Here is a 20,739-nt window from a genome sequence, read left to right on the forward strand (position 1 = left end):
CATCCTTCCCAGCTCGGTCCCTCTGTCTTGCCAATCGGTATAAATCCTTTTCACCTTCTTTTGTATCCAACTTCTCATACAGCTCGTCATATGCCTTTTCCTTGGCCTTTGCCACCTCTCTCTTTGCCTTTCGCCGCCACTCCTTGTACTCCTGCCTACTTTCTTCATCTCTCTGACTATCCCACTTCCTTTTCGCCAACCCCTTCTTCCTTATACTTTCCTGTACTTCCTCGTTCCACCACCAAGTCTCCTTATCTTCCTTCCTCTGTCCAGATGTCACACCAAGTACCTTCTGAGCTATCTCCCTCACCACTTCTGCTGTAGTTGCCCAATCATCCCACCCATCTTTACCACCATTCAACGCCTGTCTCACCTCTACCCTAAATTTCACGCAACAGTCTTCCTCCTTCAGCTTCCACCATCTGGTCCTTGGTTCAGCCCTCACTCTCTTCCTCAACCTCACCTCTAAAGTCATCCTACAGACCACCAATCGATGCTGTCGAGCTTCACTCTCCCCTGCCACCACCTTACTGTCACTAATCTTTTTCAGGTTGCATCTCCCGCTTAAGATGTAATCCACTGGTGTGCACTTTCCTCCACTCTTGTATGTCACCCTGTGTTCCTCCTTCTTCTTGAAATACGTATTTACCACTGCCATTTCCATTCTTTTTGCAAACTCTACCACCATTTGCCATTCCACATTTCTCTTGTTGAGACCGTACCTACACTTTTTTTTTTGTATACCTTGGTCGAGGCTCGTATGAGAGCGAACACACAACTCACAGCAAGGAGGCATGAGACAAGAGGGGCGGGAGCGAAAGGGACAAAACAGTGGGGAACAGACACATTAGGTGAACTGTGGAAGGGAGAGGGATGGGGATGGGACGGGGAACATGGCGAAGAGAAGATGGACATTTCAGGGACTTTCAGGAAGGTAAGCAGGAGAAATGAAGGAAGTGGGCTTGGGTGGATTATCGGGGGTAGAAAAGATCGAGGATTTGGATGGGGGAAGATAAGAGGTGGTGGTGAACAGCTGTTTTGAAAGCCTGGAGGGAAGAATGGGAAAGAATAGAGTGAGGAAGTTTATTCCAAAGGCGGGAAAAAAGAGGAATGAAAGAGTGAAGATGAGCAGTGATTCGTGATTTTGGTAGTTTTACCAGAAGGGGGTTGTTGGCAGACCTTGAGCGCCCTGTGGAAATGTGGTGGGGACAAATCGCAGAGAGAGCAGGGGGGGCAAGGCTGGAGAGGAGTCGGTAGAAGACAGAAAGACCACCGACCAACCTGCGGTGATTGAGTGAGAGGCCCAAAGACTCAGCTTCATTGCGGGAGATGCCGATGATCTTAAATGCCCTGGTTTCAACAGCGTGAAGCCGAGAAAGGTGGGAGGCAGGAGCACCAGCCCAGAGGGGAGAGCAGTACTCCATCAGGCTACGGAGAAAAGCTTTGTAAGTGGTCAGGAGCTCAAGAGGGCCGAGGAAGGACTTTGCACGACGGAGGATTCCCAGTCGGCGACTGGCTTTTGAGGCGAGGTTGGAAATGTGACTTTCCCAAGAAAGGTCATGGCAGATAGTGAGACCTAGAAGCTTGAAAGAAAAGACTTCTTCCAGAGGATTGTTGAGAAAGTGGATGGGGGGGTTTGTAAACGGTCCTTTCGAAGAGACATAGTGAGAGTGTGAGATTTGTCTGGATTGAAAGACATGTTCCACGTGTTGGACCAGTTTGTGATTTTATCCAGATCTGCAGTGAGCGAAGAAGCTGCTGCTTGCCGGTCTGAGGGATGACAGATGGTACGGCAGAGGGTGGAGTCGTCGGCAAAGAGAAATAGAGGATTTTCCAGAGAGTCCGAGAGATCATTGATGAAAACCAGAAAAAGAACAGGGCCCAGAACGCTACCTTGAGGAACTTTTTTTTTTTTTTTTTTTTTTTTTTTTTTTTTTTTGTATACCTTGGTCGAGGCTCGTATGAGAGCTAACACACAACTCACAGCAAGGAGGCATGAGACAAGAGGGGTGGGAGTGGAAGGGACAAAACATTGGGGAACAGACACAGGTGAACTGTGGAAGGGAGAGGGATGGGGATGGGACGGGGAACATGGCGAGGAGAAGATGGACATTACAGGGACTTTCAGGAAGGAAAGCAGGAGAATTGAAGGAAGTGGGCATGGGTGGATTATCGGGGTAGAAAAGATCGAGGATTTGGATGGGGGAAGATAAGAGGTGGTGGTGAACAGCTGTTTTGAAAGCCTGGAGGGAAGAATGGGAAAGAATAGAGTGAGGAAGTTTATTCCAAAGGCGGGAAAAAAGAGGAATGAAAGAGTGAAGATGAGCAGTGATTCGTGATTTTGGTAGTTTTACCAGAAGGGGGTTGTTGGCGGACCTTGAGCGCCCTGTGGAAATGTGGTTGGGACAAATCGCAGAGAGAGCAGGGGGGCAAGGCTGGAGAGGAGTCGGTAGAAGACAGAAAGACCACCGACCAACCTGCGGTGATTGAGTGAGAGGCCCAAAGACTCAGCTTCATTGCGGGAGATGCCAATGATCTTAAAAGCCCTGGTTTCGACAGCGTGAAGTCGAGAAAGGTGGGAGGCAGGAGCACCAGCCCAGAGGTGAGAGCAGTACTCCATCAGGCTACGGACAAAAGCTTTGTAAGTAGTCAGGAGCTCAAGAGGGCCGAGGAAGGACTTTGCACGACGGAGGATTCCCAGTCGGCGACTGGCTTTTGAGGCAAGGTTGGAAATGTGACTTTCCCAGGAAAGGTCATGGCAGATAGTGAGACCCAGAAGCTTGAAAGAAAAGACTTCTTCCAGAGGATTGTTGAGAAAGTGGATGGGGGGGTTTTGTAAACGGTCCTTTCGAAGAGACATAGTGAGAGTGTGAGATTTGTGTGGATTGAAAGACATGTTCCACGTGTTGGACCAGTTTGTGATTTTATCCAGATCTGCAGTGAGCGAAGAAGCTGCTGCTTGCCGGTCTGAGGGATGACAGATGGTACGGCAGAGGGTGGAGTCATCGGCAAAGAGAAATAGAGGATTTTCCAGAGAGTCCGAGAGATCATTGATGAAAACCAGAAAAAGAACAGGGCCCAGAACGCTACCTTGAGGAACTCCAGCCTGCACAGGAAGAGGGGATGAAAGAACTCCATTTAGGGACACACGTTGACTGCGACAGGAGAGGAAGTCTGCGAGCCATGAGTGGAGATGGCCTTGAATACCATGGGAAGAGAGTTTGGTGAGTAGGGCAGGGTGCCAGACTGTGTCAAAAGCACGTGATATGTCCAGGGATACGGCTCGGATTTCCTGTCTGGCATTGAGGACCTCCATCCATTGATGGGAGAGCAGTAGCAGCATATCCAGGGTAGAGTGACCTGGTCTGAAACCAAATTGATGATTGGAAATCAAGCCATTGGAGAAGAGGAAGGATTTCATGTCTGAAGCAATGATGGATTCCATAACCTTGCTGATGATTGGGAGAAGGCTGATTGGTCTGTAGTTACAGGGATCTGTTTTTGCACCTTTTTTATGCAGGGCAGTGATGTTAGCAGATTTCCAAGCAGATGGCAGATGACCTTGGGAAAATGAGAGGGTGAATAGAACAGAGAGAGGGTGAGCAAGAGCAGAAGAGCAGGCTTTGAGGACACGTGGGCTGATGCCGTCTGGACCGGTTGCAGAATCTGACTCGAGGTTTGAAAGCAAGCTCTCCACCTTGTCAGGAGAAAAGGATACAGAGTCCAGGGACAGTTGGGTGCGACTGGGTAAAGTGGGTAGAGATAGTGATGGGTTTGGGACACAAGATTTAGCTGCAAACACCGAGTTTAGACATTCAGCTTTATCACGTGTGGAATCAGCAGTGCGACCATTTGAGGTAAGGGAGGGGATGGAGGGGGAACATACACCAGAAACAGATTTGATTAAACGCCACCAGGATTTTGAGGAGGGAGAGAGGTCTGAGAGTTCAGACTTGAGATGAGAAAGATGTTGTTTTCTGGCTCTCCTGAGGGTAGATACACACTTGTTCCGAGCTTTGTGGAAAGAACTGAGATTGCCCTCAGTTGGGTTTGCTTTCCATGAGGCAAAGGCAAGTTGTTTCAGGACAACTGCCTCGCCACAAGCTTCAGTAAACCAAGGGCGGGAGGAAGGGTAAGACAACTGAACACGAGAGGGGATAAATCTGTGCATGAGGGAGAGCAAGTTTCTTTGAAAGAATTCCCAGGATGAGTTGATGTTTGAGAAAGTAGTGATAGGAGACCAGTCTGTAAGTTTGATGGCTGCTCGGAGACCCTGCCAGTCGGCTTGAGTGAAATGCCAGACTCGACGGCGGTGAGGTGGTTCTCTGATGACAGCCAGAGAGATGTCCACTTTAACAAGGACGTGGTCAGAAGAACCAATTGGAGCGAAGGAAGAGCAGCAGATATTGTCAGGGAAATTTGTCAAAATCAGATCCAGAAGAGATGGAGTACCATTGGTTGAGATCCGGGTCGGGAAGTTGACAGATTGAGTCAGTCCCAATGAGTCACAGAAAGCTTTTGCTGACGTCCCATGGCAGGTGAGAGAGGTACCCACACCTAGCCAACTGGCGTGATGACAATTGAAGTCGCCACATAAGAGGAAGAGAGAGTTTGGATGAGAAGATAGAAGATGGTCCATGTTTTCGGAGAGTGAGGTGTAGATGGAGTCATCACTGTTCGGTGGACGGTACAGTACACATATAAACATGAGGTGGGAGTGGAGGGAAGCCGAAGCCAGAGGTATTCCTGGGGGTGTGGGGGAGTGAGAGCAGTGCAGGGAGAGTGAGGAATAGAGTCTTTGATGAAGAGAGCAACACCTCCACCAGGACGAGGCTCAGGTCTGTCATACCGTAAGAGGGAGTAACCAGGGAGAGATACTTGGGAGTCAGACACGTCTTGGGAGAGGAAAGTTTCTGTTAGGCAGATAATGTCTGGTTTGTCAGTGGCAACCTGCATGGAAAGATCTGAAAGGTTTGAGCGAAGGCCCCGGATATTTGAGGTCCACACATTTAATGAAGAGGTAGGGGAGGAGGCTTGGGGGGCAGGAGGTGGAGGGGGGGGGGGAGGGTAGGATGAGGGACGAGGGGGAGAGGTAAGGAGGGTTGCTGAAGGAGTGTGGGGTATTGCAGAATAGCGAGGGGAGGGGGCCGAATGAGGAGGAGAAAAGGCTCTGTGGTGCTGTGAGAGAGGGGGACAAGAGACAAGGAAGATGGCAGTTGAGGATTTGAGGAGGTGGAGTGAAGAGATGGAGGTGAGAGGGCAGTGGAAGGAGGCAGGTTGGTGGATGAGAGGGGGGGGCAACTTAGAGAAGGAAGAGTGAGGGGGATGAAAGGTGGGAGAAAGGTGAGGGAGGAATTTTTGAGAGAGGTGAGAGGGAGGCTTGGAGGGAGAAGAGTGGGATGGTTGCTTTGAGAGTGAGAGTGAGGGGTGAGGGGGGTGAGTTGGCACTGAAGTTGGAAAAAAAGAATGGTTGATGGAAAGCGAGCATCCATGGCAAACTGTGGTTTTTAAAAGTTTTAGGTCAGAGATGCGATTTAACACAATTCTTGATGCGAACTCCAGCCTGCACAGAAAGAGGGGATGAAAGAACTCCATTTAGGGCCACACGTTGACTGCGACAGGAGAGGAAGTCTGCGAGCCATGAGTGGAGATGGCCTTGAATACCATGGGAAGAGAGTTTGGTGAGTAGTGCAGGGTGCCAGACTGTGTCAAAAGCACATGATATGTCCAGGGATACGGCTTGGATTTCCTGTCTGGCATTGAGGACCTCCATCCATTGATGGGAGAGCAGAAGCAGCATATCCAGGGTAGAGTGACCTGGTCTGAAACCAAATTGATGATTGGAAATCAAGACATTGGAGAAGAGGAAGGATTTCATATCTGAAGCGATGATGGATTCCATCACCTTGCTGATGACTGGGAGAAGGCTGATTGGTCTGTAGTTATAGGGATCTGTTTTTGCACCTTTTTTATGCAGGGCAGTGATGTTATCCTAACATCACCTGACATCACCTCCTCATCCTCTTTAGTCCCTTCCCCAACATGCCCATTGAAATCTGCTCCAATCACCACTCTTTCATCCTTGGATACACTCTCCACCACTTCATCTAACTCACTCCAGAAATCTTTTTTATACTCCATCTCACACCCCATATGTGGGGCATATGCACTGATGACATTCATCATCACCCCTTCAATTTCCAACTTCACACTCATCACTCGCTCAGACACTCTCCTCACCTCCAATATCCTCTTGACATAATCTTCCTTCAGGATTACCCCGATACCATTTCTCCTCCCATCCACACCATGGTAGAACAGTTTGAAACCACATCCAATGCTCCGAGCCTTACTCCCCATCCACTTGGTCTCTTGTACACACAGTATGTCCACCTTTCTTCTCTCCATCATATCAGCCAACTCTCGCCCTTTGCCAGTCATCGTCCCAACATTCAGAGATCCAACTCTCACCTGCACACTTCTACCCTTCCACCTCTCCCACTGCCTCTGGACTCGCCTTCTCCGTCTCCTTCTCCTCCTTCGCCCAGCAGTAGCACAATTTCCACTGGTACCCTGCTGACCACCGGTACCGGTGGCGGTCGTTGGTAACCCGGGCCTCGACCGATCCGGTATGGAAATTCGTTTTGATGTCCGCATAATGATTGGCATAGGTTTTTTTTTTACGCCGGATGCCCTTCCTGACGCAACCCTGGTCGCCTCTTACGACACACAGGGATATGGTACACCTATTCTAACCGGGGCATTATTATTAACCGGGACATTATTAATACGTACTAAAACTCCACAATTAAAATGAATCACGGAAAGATCAACTTAAGTTAATAAACTTCATGAAAGAATACAATTTAAATTAAACGTCAATGCAGTCGTGTCTCTAAGTAATCATGATTAACACCAGTGTCATTTCACTTTATAGTCATCATATTATCACTGATGATTGCACTGAAGATTATATCCGTTCACGAATCATCGGAGAGCAGAGATCCACCCACACTCCCGTGGAGCACATAACATGAGTTCTTTTGTCAGCAACAATACTCAAAGACTCATATTTACATAATCAAGCAGTCTAAAGATTTATTGATATCTACTGCATCGTGGTCTGAATAATAAATGTCGACAATGTCCATTCCTATCTCCACATCTTTGTTTGCATACATACGGTCCAGCAATGACCCATTGTCTATATTTGGTCCTGAGATATATTGGCAAAATCCATATTTTCCCATCACTTGTGTTCTGGTGTGTTTTGGAGTACTCAAAAGGTCGTAGTTGAATTCGCCCAGTACAACAGTCAGCTGCTGGAGATCCAAAGATGTCAGCACATCTTGTAATTTGTCCATGAACAAAGGACAGCTTGTTGTGTGTGATCTGTATAGTGACAATGTTGATTTCTCTTTCCTTCTGTGTTGTCACCGTCACTGTTCTGTATTCTATTCCTTTAATGTCTGGGTTAGGACTCGGTGACATTTCTGGTGGTGTCATGATCATTATGCCTCCCTTGTCCAAGTTAGCAGAGCATGGCCTTTCAGCTCTGAAACACTTCATTTCAGGCCTAAGTTGTGCATCATAGTTGAGCTTCTGTCCTCCTAGGAGAGTCTCAACAAAACAAAGAGCATCTGCTGATCTCATGGTGATGCCAGCTTTCATATCTGGTAGATGTTCCAGATGTGACCTGATGTTCAGTTAGCCGATTTTAAGCCAATGACCTCCAAGACTGAATCTGCAGAAGCTCAACCAGTCGAGTAACATTGCCTTGAAGTCGATTAATTTCTTCCTTGACAGCTGGGTTGACACGAATTGTGCTTTCATCAAACCCAAGTATGTGCAGACCACTCAAGGTTTTGACTCTGCTCAAGGCAACATAAGCTTGGCCAGGCATAAATCTGCCTTTTCCTTCCAATGAAACAACAATCCTGTCCAATATTTTTCCTTGCACTCTACGCACAGTGCAACCCCGTGCAAGTGTAAGTGGAAATTGTACTCGCACGGCTTGTACTGAAGTTCTGCCTCTGCTCGTGTAAAACTTGACCTCTTGTCGTTTGATGGGAACAGTTCCAGGACATGTCTGCTTGTACTGGCTGTAGGTTATGGCTTCTCTCCCAACACGATCACTGTCAAATTTGACCAAAATAGCATGGACATCAGAGCCTAAATGGTCTATGGCTATAACAGTGTCACATACACCATTGGCTAAACCATCAGATACATCAATGTTGACGGTGACCATAACACATGCTCCGACAGCTATCGATACCACTTCCTGCAATCCACCAGTATCTGATGCTATTGTTGATATCACAACATCAATCAAGCCAGTGTGCACGTCTTTTTTCTTGTCGATGGCTTTTATGTCAAACACATGAGCAGCAAGTTTTCTAATGTGTGTGAAATTGTGCTCATCGACTTCCTTGTTCATTTTGAAGACATGAAGAGCATCCTCTGGGTATAGCAGGCTGTTTGGTTATCTCCCTGAATTTCAAGATGCTGATATCAGCTGCTGTGCATGTTGCTGTATGGACACGCATTAAAAGCTCAGCAAAATCTTTGTCTTATCTTTGCCGCGTACTCTCAGTCAGCGCAATCATTTGGAAGTTTTCGTCCCATAATGATCCGTGAAGCCGAGCATATACTGTATGTCTGATGGTAAGGTAAAATCATGATTCTGGTCGACAGGTTGAATCTGATCCAGATCTCCTACGGCAAGTATGCTGATTCCACCAAATCTTGAAACAGGATCTTTCTTCCCGGCGATATATTGCAGCCGGCGATGGAGGTGGTCGAGGAGATCAGTGGCAATCATAGCATTGACACCTCATCTATAATAATCAACAACTTGAGCTTTTCTAGTCTGGACCTTATTGTGTTGAGCTTCTCACTGCTCAGTGCCTGGTATTCCTTTTTGCTCTTCAGACCATCAGTGAAGTTAATTGCAGAATGCAAAGTCATTCCATCTTTTCCAAAAGCTGCGGTTCCAGTAAAGGTGGTTAGGATCACTGCAATGTCATCTGGCTCAAAGTATTCAGACAGTGGCTTGAGAAGTTTCATGATTTCTTAGTGAACCAGCTTGATAATATGGCTCTTGCCAACACTTCCTGGTCCACTGAAGAAGATCCTGTAAACAGGTATTAGCTTGTCTTGTTTAAGAGCCTGTATCATGTCTTTATACCACTTGTGATATGCCTGGTGTTGGCTTAGTGGTTAGGGTGGCGGCTTGGGATCCTAGCGTACCGAGTTCAAGCCTTGTTGGCTGCTGAATTAATACACCAGGGGGTTGAGTCAGCCTGTCATCCTTCCGAGGTCGGCGAAATGAGTCCCAGTGTGTACTGGTAGAGGGGCACTGCATCAGCGACACAGTCGCGCTTCCAAGAAATGATAGCTACCCCGGCAGCTAAGCTGCCATACGCAAGAAGAAGACCACTTGCGATGCAGTTTTAGGATTTCCATCCGTTTCCCATTTAATGTTCGCATCATAGCCCTGTATTGCTGTGGTATCATCAACTCCTTTTCTCGTTCAGATGAGTGGCATGCTTGAAGGTCCGATCTTGCCTACTGTGTTTGAGGAGCAAAGTCAATGTTGTTATCAGCTTCCTCTTGAGGTGTTCTTCTACGATACCTTTATCTTCCTGTTGAGCTTGTTCATGCCGAGCTCCAGGAGTTACAGTATCCCATGCATGTTCTGGAGGTCCCAAATGATCGAGGTCTTCAAAATCTCTCTCAATTTTATTTTCATTCTGGGAATATTTGCTTTCGTACCGTACCATAGATATTTAACGTACCATAGATTGTCATCTATGGTACGTTAAAAATTTGCATAATGCTCCTTGTATGTTGGATAGTGACTTTTTATATCATGATCCTGTTAAAAACAATTCGGCTGCCAAACCACGTGACCAATGACATCAACAATTTTTTTGCCAATTACAATTTAGCCCGAGATGACCCTCAAAAATTTTCATACTAATCAGATAAAGCATTCGACACATAACGAAGACACACATGATATGATCAAAAAAAAAAATTGCACTTATTTCCCATGGGGAGTAAGTTTCAATCTTTTCCATGGAGCGGTTTCAGAGATACAAAGGTCCAAAGTTTTTCTTTTTTTTCCAAAATGGCTGCCACACCACGTGACCTATGACATCATAGTTATAACAAAAACATTTTACATGAGTAGTCACAAGTATGGTGAAAATTTCGTGAAATTTTAATGGTGAAAAAAAAAACCATGCCACCCCACTTTGATACAACCCCGCTTCGATCGGACAACTGATACCCAACATCCTCTTTATCAAATCAAATTCAGAATGGATGGCCGATCACTTCTTTGGAGTTTCGCGTTGATTGGATAAGGCTTTTTTGTCTAACATGACTGTGAGACCACGTGACCGATGTTGAAATTTTCAACAAATATTCCCCGTGCTGAGTCAATCATGCTAAAAAAAAATTTCTCTGAAACCGCTTAGCCTTTCGATGGGAGGCTTTGCAGTGATGACCAACTACTGTTGCTGCAAATATTTTAACAATGACCTCATCAGTCACTTGATGTGGCAGCCACGTGAGTTTTAAGGAAATGATGAAACAATTATTTTTCTGAAGCCATTTTACATATCAATACTATACTTAGCAGTTATGATCCAGTGCGCTTGCTGCATACATTTGACTTTAAAATGACATCATCAGTCACGTTGTGTGGCAGCCACATTGGTTTCAAGGACAATATTTTTTAAAATTATATTTTGGAAACCGCGATAGCGATCGAAGTGAAACTTTGAAGTTGTGATCCACTGCCCTTGCTCCATGTGACGTAACATGTTTCACATTGATCGATATGTCAAGCGGTTTTGCAGAAAAAGGGTTTTTAATTTTTGGTTTTCAAACTAACATGGCTGCCAAACCACATGACCTATTGCATTGAAAATTTGGACTCTGCCCACGATTTGGTAGAGGATCATGGGTGTGAAGTTTTGCTTTCATTGGATAAGGTTCATTTTTTATCCAATATGGCTGCCAGACCATGTGACCTATGATGTCATCGTTATCAAACTTTATTCAGCATGGCTATTTGATCATTTGTGTGCAGTTTCACTTTGATCTTCAAAGCGGTTCTGGAGAAGAAGATTTTTTCCCCCCAAAAAACAAAAAACAATATGGCTGCCAAACTACATGACCTATGACGTCATAAAACAAATTCTGTTAACGAATCTATCCCAAGACAAACCTCACAAATTTTCATACTGATCGAATGCAGCGTTCTACATGTCGAATTTTGACCGGGATACCACTTCACCGATGATGTCATAGTCAAATCACTTTTATTCCTAATACAGAGTCGTTGGCAGGTGCCAAGTTTCAATTTTTTCTGTGGTGCAGTTTAGGAGATGCAGAGATCCAAAATTTTCCCTTTTTCCCCAACATGGCTGCCACCCCATTGGACCTATGATGTCATAATTACCATTAAAAAATTCTGCATGAGTAGTGGATTAGTTGCTCGTAGAAGGAAACACATTTGTCATCTCAAAATCTGAAGAAACCCAACTTCCTCACAAATACCGGCCAATAACATGCCGACCAACAACTTCCAACAGGAATCATGACAGAAATGATGCACCATCATTGAACACAATAAAGAGGTTTGGAGGCAGAATGAAAGGGATGTGAGAGAGGTTGTTATGGAACAATTGACCACATACTAGTGAACAAGGATGTACTTGAAAATTGCTAAATGGAAAGAACCAAATTGTCCACCGTCTGGATGGACTGCAAGAAAGCTTTTGACATTGTCCAACATTCGTGGATGATAAAATGCATGCAAATATACAAAATCAATCCTCAAAGAATCAAACTGATTTAGAAAGCAATGGAACTCTGGAATACCACATTGATATTACAGCACTCAGAAGGAAATATCAAAATACCAGATGTGAAGATATGGCATAGGATCACTTGATCCTAAATGCTCCCCTACCTCCACCTCCTCCACCATATTGGGATCGTTATTTAAAAGGAGGTCGAACAATGCACTCCCCCTCGTGGGCTTATCTACAAACTGGGTTAAAAAGAAATCCTGGACGAAAACTAGGAAATCCTCATCTGCTCTGCCCTTTCCCTGTTCCTGGACCCAATATATCCCTGGCAAGTTAAAATCCCCCATAATCAATACTCTTTCCTCACCACCTGCCCATTTGAATTCTTCATGTACTCCTCCTTCCTCCTCTTCCTTCACACCCAGAACCCTATAAAAGCATCCTACCAGTATCTTACTCTTTTTACAATCTCTAATCTCTACCCACACAGAATCCTCAACATTTATTCCTTCCTTAATGTCATCCCTTTCTCTTGATGTAATGCTGTCCTTTACCCAGATTGCTATTCCTCCTCATAGTCTCTCCTTCCTATCACACTGATACACCTTGTAGCATTCCAATCCAGTCCTCCGATTACTCTTCTCCTTAAACCATGTCTCATTCACTGCAACTATATCGTACTCCTCGCTATCTACTTTGGCTTCAAGCTCTTCCACCTTATTATTTAAACTTCTGGCACTGGTATAGAATATGTTTCACTTTTCCATTCCTGAAATTCTATTTTCTTTCCTGGCCTGACTCATCACAATTACTTCATCTGTTCCTTCCTAAATAGCTTCCTCACCCTCAGCTGACCTAAAAAAGCCTGAATTTCTTCCTCAATTCCCAATGCAAACCTTGCTGTCCCCTTTCTATTTAACATTCGACCATCATTCCGGAAACACTCACTTTGTCCCCAAATTATTCCCACTGCTTCCGAAATGTAAAACCTTCCTCCCCACACCATTCTTCCAGCCATTGGTTGACGTCTATCGCTCTGCTCATAATTTCTACATCGTATCCTAATCTTGGGAGGATCCCAGAAAACATGACCTCACAACCCTTTCCTTTCACGGCTTACCCAACATCCTGTATCTATTTTTCAAAACCTCTGAGTAATCTTTCCCTTCATCATTCACACCTCGGTGTGTACCACAACCAACTTCTTCCTTACGTGAACTGATGCAATATCGTTTACCCTTCCTTCAATGTCCCTACTCCTGCTCCTTGAAAACTGCACAAAATTCTTTGTCTATGATTCTTCCAACAGAAAGAAGAATCTACATATTTAATAATCTCACCACTTCTTGTACTCGATGCATCACCACGCTTGAACTCGCTGCCTCACCACTGCCTGCTCCCACTGCATCATCACTATGTGCACCCTTTGTTGAAAATTTGATGACAAAAACTCAAATGGTAAAAGCGTTATGGCCCTGACAGACATACAGACACACACAGAAGTGATTGCAAAACCCCGTCTTCCACTGCGCAGGGAAAAGGCTAATAAAAGAGCGTGTGTGTGTGTGTGTGTGTGTGTGTGTGTGTGTGTGTGTGTGTGTGTGTGTGTGTGTGTGTTCAGTCCAGCACACTAGGGTACAGTGGTAATTCACAGGCAGAAAAAAATGCAAAACAATTTTATAAAAGGTGTTGCTGCATATGACATAATTGACTTTAATTGAATAGAATACCTCCATTCGACTATTTTGACCCTCATTTCAGTTCCATTGCAGCTTATAAGACTGCCACGATCTATCCTGAATTTGAGGGGGCCAGCTTGCATGGGTTAGTTTCATCACAGAAGCTCGTTTACCTGCTAGTGCATCTCACCTCACATCTCCTCCAGACGTATGTGGTACTGAAAGTGTGACGGTCAGCGGGGCATGTTGCTGCTCTCGCAGGATGGCCATGGTTCTTTGGGCCTCCGCTTCGCTGCATGGAGCATTCACACATGAAGAGCCATGGTAAGATAGTTGAAAGAAGAGCAATGGTTCCACTGATGCCGATGACGACTCCACAGAAGAGCTGATCAATTTAGAGTTAGCATCACAGTTTGAATCTTCCAACACAATTGGCTCCACAGAGTGAATTGGCAGTCCTGGAGTTCTTCCTGCATTATCTTTTTCATGCAGTTCCTTGAATGCACTCTGTTGGAGTACAGAAGGTAAAAAGGAAGCTGTTTTTAAAATGAAATATTTTTTGAAGACACATTGCTTAAGTTTCATTGAGTAGCTTGGAGATATATTACAGTTGGACAAGGACAATAGTATATGATTACAAACGGGAAATACACAGGCACAAGTAGATAAAAGCCAAATGAAGAAGGTATACAGTAATACCTCACTTCGCACTCAGGATGCAGTTCTGGAGAAGAGAGCGCTAACTGATAATGTACCAAAAAGGTTCAGTTTAACATTGTTTATATGGAGATGTGTAAATTTAAAATGAATTAAAAGGGTTCATTATAATGTTGTTTATATGGAAATGTGTTCATTTAAAATGTACTGAATTGGTACATTGCACCATTGTATATATGGAGATGCGTTCCCCCACAGTGTTGTTTCTTATGCATTGGCAGTATATGAGGGCTTCATTTGGGTATCGGTAACAGAGCTAGTAATAATAATAATAATAATAATAATAACAATAATGCACATGATAAACATATTATTTAATTTCTAAAGATAATAATTTTTTATTTTCATAACATGAGTATGTATTACTCCTTTCCTACTCCACTCCGAGCTTGCAATGGTGGAAAACAAGGTGGGAGGAGGCTCATCCTGCCACAAAACAAAGGCGGAGTAAACAGTACTGATTGACTCAGAGTGTGTGCACACAGTGCCAATAATCGTGGAGGGGGAGTTTCCTCGGCGAGTGTTGCATGGTCCTGATTTTGTTCTTTCAAAAAAATTTCATCAACAAAATGTTCCCAATACAAAGAGCTCTGTAACGAATCAGCATTCTATGGGACAGCATTACATGAGGTGTTACTTTGCTGGGTTTGAACCTGGAATCTCAGATTCATAAATCATATGCTCAGTTGGGAATGGTAAACTGGCCAAACTAAATATTCCAGTCAATTGTCTTTGGAACTATATTATCGTGGGGTCACAATGGATCATTAAGGGCAGTTGTTTGACCCAGAATGCCCCATAAAAATAGCATTCAAATACAAAAAAAATACAAGACCAATGGTCCTGTAGCTCACCTGGTGGATGGAAGGTGATGTGGCAGATAGATCAGGGTTAAAATAAGAGCTGGATTTAGAATACACATTTTAGGTCAGGTAGTATTAACATGATGTTCACAGTAGTACAACTGCCTGCTGTCTATGATCCTTGGTTTTTGAGATATCGCACACTTCTGGTATGATTGTAACTTCATGTTGTGTCAAAATTAGCTTGATTTGATAAGGTGCAACTCCAAGCTATCTTTAATTCATATTTTGAGATATTGTCACTTTCTGTGTCTTGAAGTCTCTGGCGGACATACCGTGTTTGGCATCAGCTTATTTTAATCAAAAGTTCCCAGAAGTAGTCAATCATATATGTTAAGTTTTGCACTCATCGGTTAAGTGATTTCAGAGAAGGTGGTTTTCAATTTATCCAATATGGCTACCATACCACATGACTAATGACATCATTGTTAAGAAACTACATTTCCCTTGGGTAGTTGATCACAAATTTAAAGTTTTGCATTGATCAATGAAGCTGTTTGAGAGAAGAAGGTTGTTAAAGATTTTCTTATGATCCAAAATGGTGGCCAAGCTGGATCAGAATTCAAATACTTTTGGGTCCTTTAAAATCATTACGATGGTCAACTTAAAAAAGCATGGGGTGGATGTCATGAACAAACCTGAGTTGTACCACACCAAAGATCATTTAGCCTAATTTGGTCACAATCCAATCAGCAGTTTCGGAGAAGAAGTTGCGAGTATTTACCGACAGACGGACGATGCGCTATCCCGTAAGCTCACCTGAACTATGTTCCAGGTGAGCTAAACAGAAGGAACATTTATGAATTTCTGACTTCATGTGCACATCAAGCACACAAAATTCATGAGCATGAGGAAATGGAAGAAATGTGTACAATTACAATGTTAGAATTATTCAGTTTTATCCAATTCCCTTCCTTTACTTTCCTCTTTCCTCAAAAATCCAACACCTACCTTCAGATCATTTGGCTTCTCCAAGCTATTGTCATCAGCTGTGTTATCCTGAATGGGAGGTGAAACATCTCCAGAGTCAGGCACCATGACAAACTCATCAGAATTCGGTGTAGAGACGGATGACGAGCTCACTCTGCGGGCACCATATCCTCCAGCTGCCATCGCCATTAAATTTTCAACCCTCACCGATACGCTTTCACCGTCAGTTCTTCACTCGGTCTTCCCCTCTCCAACTCACCCCACTCCACTTTTAAGGTAGATGCTCTGCTTCCTCCCTTTGTTCCTCAATGCTCACTCGTGCTGTGTTTCACAATACTTTTTGCCAATTGATCGACCGATCTGGATATTTCCACAACACACAAGATGGATGTTGGAAAGAAGGTTGGGGAGCATGAAAACCATCAACAGTGGGTTAGCTCAATGCCAATAAACATTGGGTCAAATTAAAAGATACCCATTGATCAGTAATTTTTCAACAAAGATAATCAAATCTTTTCTGCTTCCAGTGACATTCTGTATCAACTCTTGTTTATGAATAAACCTTTCATTTCTTCAAGAAGAGACCATTCATCCAACCACACAATGTGATGAGTATGCACATCCCACTGAGTGAACTTACCAAATTAATACAACTTGCTCACCATGTTCTTGTGAATTTCGTTTTTGTTTTGTTTCAAATCTCAAAAATACTCTTAACCAAGCGTGCCGTTTCACACACCTCCTCCCCACTTACAAAAAGGTGGACACAGGCTCGTTACAGGGTAACCACTGTTCTTTCAACTTTCATCCACCAAGCCAAACATGTAGATATGTTGATCGCACCCTTCCACACTTGCAGAGTCTTCCAGAAAGACAAATTTAAAAGTTTACAGAAACATCAACCACACCTTCCAATCATAAAACCACGAAGAAGAAATATATATATATATATATATATATATATATATATATATATATATATATATATATATATATATATATATATATATATATATATACATATCCGATGTGTTTGTTTCTGATGTTATCCTTATTTAAGTGAGCTGTGTGCGAAGTGTGTTCATGCTGGGGTTGCACAACAGATTATTTATGATGAACAGAACTCCATTTCCTTAATTTACCTTTTTGTAACAAGCAGGTATATCTGTCAAGGATGAGTGATGGGGTGGAATGGCATTTTACGGGACAGGAGGGTCGTACAACAACAATCATATAATGAATGGAATGATGACGACGATGACAACAGTCCCTTAATAGTTGGGCTTATAGTACTGCTCAATGTAATGGAATGCAGTCATGTCATCCGGCATGGGTAACGCTTTGACAAAAGTCTACTTTTCGCTGGACCGAATGGAATAAAGTTGGAAGGAAATTTCATAGCATAAGCAGATTTGTAAGACAGTGTTAATTATTCAGTTTGGTGACGATGCACAAAGTGCTGAGAAAAAGAAAGAGAGGGGACAAAGGAAACCAGACAGACAGACAAGTCCATGTATAGAATAGATCTCATACTTGCCTCTAAGCTGTCTAGCCTGGGTTCGAATCCCAACCCAGCTATAAACTGTCACCCCGGTGTTTTACAAGCATCGTGATTCACCAATATGTGTGCCCGCTCAGATGGACGTTAAACGGATAACACATAGGTCAGCATTTGTTGATGAATGTAAAAGACCCCATGGTATCCTTTGAGAAGAGTAGGCAAGCTGTCACTGGCACCGTGGCCAAGTTCCAAATTCCGACCCGAACTACTGAGAGAGAGAGAGAGAGACAGAGAGACAGGGAGACAGAGAGACAGGATCAAGACATAGGGACATCCCCAATAACAGCTATTCTTAGCCAGTGCTATAAAGTGAAATTGTGAACACTTAAGTAATATCAGCAGCAAAGAATATCTGCTGGAGGCAATATTCCAAAATACCAATATATCCCAGTTGCCTCTTCTTATCTCACATTTACTTTGAAAGGATCGACCAAGTTGGACTTGATGAATTTAACTTGATGCTTCTGTAAGGTTACGCGAGTAAACTAATAATTTCTCCGATTTCTGTCAATTTGGGTTTTTGTTTGGCAGATGGATGTTCATAAATAAGGACCAATGCGACATCAAGGTGCATCAACACATGAATACCACCATGACAAAATCCTGTACAGAAACAAAAGTTGGATTTTTTCATTTATTTCTTGTCATCATGGAATATCCAGCCTCCTATATTCCCAACTCTGTAAGAGGAGTCCACAGAATAACAGCACCCTTTGTTCACCTTTCTTATGTGGTAGGCTGCCCTTACATGTAGACTGCCCGCAGCCACCCACCACCTGTCCCTTCGGAGCCTTTAGACCAGTGTTTCTCAACCTTTTTTGTCCCACGCCCCACTTTGATTTTCAAAAAAAATCGTATGCCCCACCATGATTGGAGACACTTCAGTATATACTACATATAAGGAATTCCCCTTGACGAAAAGCGAGTCATAGTGACTAACAGCGTTGAATGGATCAAGGGCACGCCTTACCGGCGGATTGGCTAACAAGGGCACGGTGAAGCAGTTTTTAGTTATGACGCTATGAGGCATCAGTCGCAGCTTCAAACTTTTGAAAATTTGAAAGTGCAAAGCTATGAAAACGATCATATATTGATTCATTAATTATGAATCCTCATGCCCCACCAAAATATTGCCACACCCCACCGGTGGGGCGTGTGCCTCACCTTGAGAAACACTGCTTTAAAAGAACATTAGTTATTTTGTAAGCTCTTGGGGCAGGCTGCTGGATGGGGGGGGGAGGGTGGAGGAGGTTGGGGTTTTTGGGAGATTCTTTCTGCCTTATGGGTTGCGCTTCTGGTTATGCAGTGCTTGCTGGGGAATACTGAAAAGTATGCTCAGAATCCGAAGAGAAGGCTAACTTGCACAGATGACAATAAAGAACAGACTTAGCTTCAAGAAAATTTCCACGGTTCGTATAAAATGAGACAACAGGAACCTTTAAAGCCCAATGGTTTATTTTGGAGAAACTAATCGGTGGCGGTGCAGATTTGGTGCACATATGAGAATAGGAAGTGCTCACTCCTCTCGGGGGGGGGGGGGGGATGGAATTATGAGAAAGAAAAAAAACAAACAAACAAGAATTACAAACTCTCACTATACAAACACAGACTCAACAGTTAAACTGTTCCCGCATGTCGGCACAACAGTGAAGACGTTCTAACAGTACCATTGGAGTTGGTGTTCCCACATGCTTGCCGCCAGAAAGATAGAGGCTCAAACCCGGGTATAGAAACCTGGGAGGCTGCCTCATCATGAGGTGTATAATATCGGGCATTCTTCTCTGCAAGTTTCTGACCGTATTCTCACCGAGCAAGGGATTCCGGGAGGTCCTCCGAAGCCAAGAGTTTGCACTGTTGGTGGTATCAGGATTGCTTGTTTGTCTGCAAACTTTCCTGTGGCTCCTTGCCCTCACTGTACGACGAAGAAGAATTTTGTCTCTCAAGAGATATTGGATACCATTGACCAGAGTCGCAGGGCCGGGCTTAATGGCAGAGCTGAGCTGTTCAGGGAGTTGAGGCACAAAACTGGATGTACACTGAGGGCGGACAAGGAGGCCTATGTGCGAGGAATCTGTGAGGGGTAGAGCATCACCTGTGGTCAAGTGATTCTCATCCTGCTGGCAGGAGAATTTGCGCATTGTGTTCCTCCAAGCACATCCCTCGGTGTACTGCAGTTAGAGTGGAGGGTGGTGAGCTCTTGACAAAGGAGTCGGAAGTGAAGGCATGCTGGACCGGTTACTTTGAGCGTTGGTACACCAGGTTGATCCAGCAGCTGTGGAGTTGGTTGTCAGGAGTGTTGCTATCCCGATTGCTGACCCTCCAATCAACTGATCCACCTTCATTTGTGGAAACACAGGCTGCAGTGAACCGGTTGAAATTGGTTAAAGCTCCTGGGATCTGTGGCATCCACGCTGAACTTCTCAAGGCTGGTGGAAATGCTGAATTCGTGTCGTTGCATGCAGTTCTGTGGTCTGTCTGGAACACTAGCATCATCTCTACTGACTGGAAGAGGGGCCGGAGGACAAAACTCCAAGTCTTCAGGTCCTTGGTGCTTCCAGTCTTGCTCTACGGATGTGAGACTTGGACTCTGGCCAGGAATCTGAGATGGAGACTTAATTCCTTTGGTACCAGGTGTCTTCGGAGAATCCTTGGCTATTGCTGGTCAGACTTTGTGTCCAACAAGCGGTTGCTGAGAGAGACTCAAATTAGATTTATTACTTGCATAGTCCATGAGCATCAGCTGTGGCTGTATGGACATGTGGTTCGTTTGCCTGACGCTGCTCCTGCTCACCAGATTCTCTCAGCGAGGGAGCCTCATGAGTGGAGGAGGCCAATGGGCCAACAACGTTCCTTGTGGTTGCAGCAGGTTGATTGGCATCTCAAGGAGATGGGGAAGGGCCAGACGGAGGCCCCTGGAGTACCAGCGGAAAGTGGGCACAGCGACGCACTGCTCTGGCACATGCTCCTATATCTGACCTGACCTGATCTTACCCCTCTTTTAACTTTTTTCTTTCATGCTTAACAAGAAAACGAATCTTGATTTTACTGTGGGCCAATCTGTTGCAATCATATGTGCCAGATCTCCTCCCTATTCCTTACTGGGACTCAGAAAATCAAACCCATCCCCAACACACACCTTGAGTGCCCTGGCTACATCCCTT

The 20,739-nt window shown here is 44.3% G+C and overlaps 1 protein-coding gene across 13 annotated transcripts in view; it reads right to left on the minus strand.

The window, feature by feature from the left end:
• LOC147013640 (rab GTPase-activating protein 1-like) overlaps nt 1-20,739 on the minus strand; it is a 337,271-nt gene that overhangs the window by 290,329 nt on the left and 26,203 nt on the right. For 11 of the 13 annotated variants that reach the window (XM_085855705.1, XM_085855704.1, XM_085855702.1 and 8 more), the window contains 2 exons: nt 16,039-16,377; nt 13,698-14,014 (listed from right to left, as the gene is read on the minus strand). In XM_085855705.1, the coding sequence (XP_085711831.1) occupies nt 13,698-14,014; nt 16,039-16,206 (485 nt within the window). In that variant the 5' untranslated portion in view covers nt 16,207-16,377. The remainder of the gene's footprint in view (nt 1-13,697; nt 14,015-16,038; nt 16,378-20,739) is intronic. The other 2 variants (XM_085855707.1, XM_085855708.1) reach the window with 1 other exon arrangement.

The sequence above is a fragment of the Eptatretus burgeri genome, chromosome 14 (assembly GCF_056783735.1).
Source record: "Eptatretus burgeri isolate ZD-2024b chromosome 14, Ebu_testis_v1, whole genome shotgun sequence".
Lineage (NCBI taxonomy): Eukaryota > Metazoa > Chordata > Myxini > Myxiniformes > Myxinidae > Eptatretus > Eptatretus burgeri.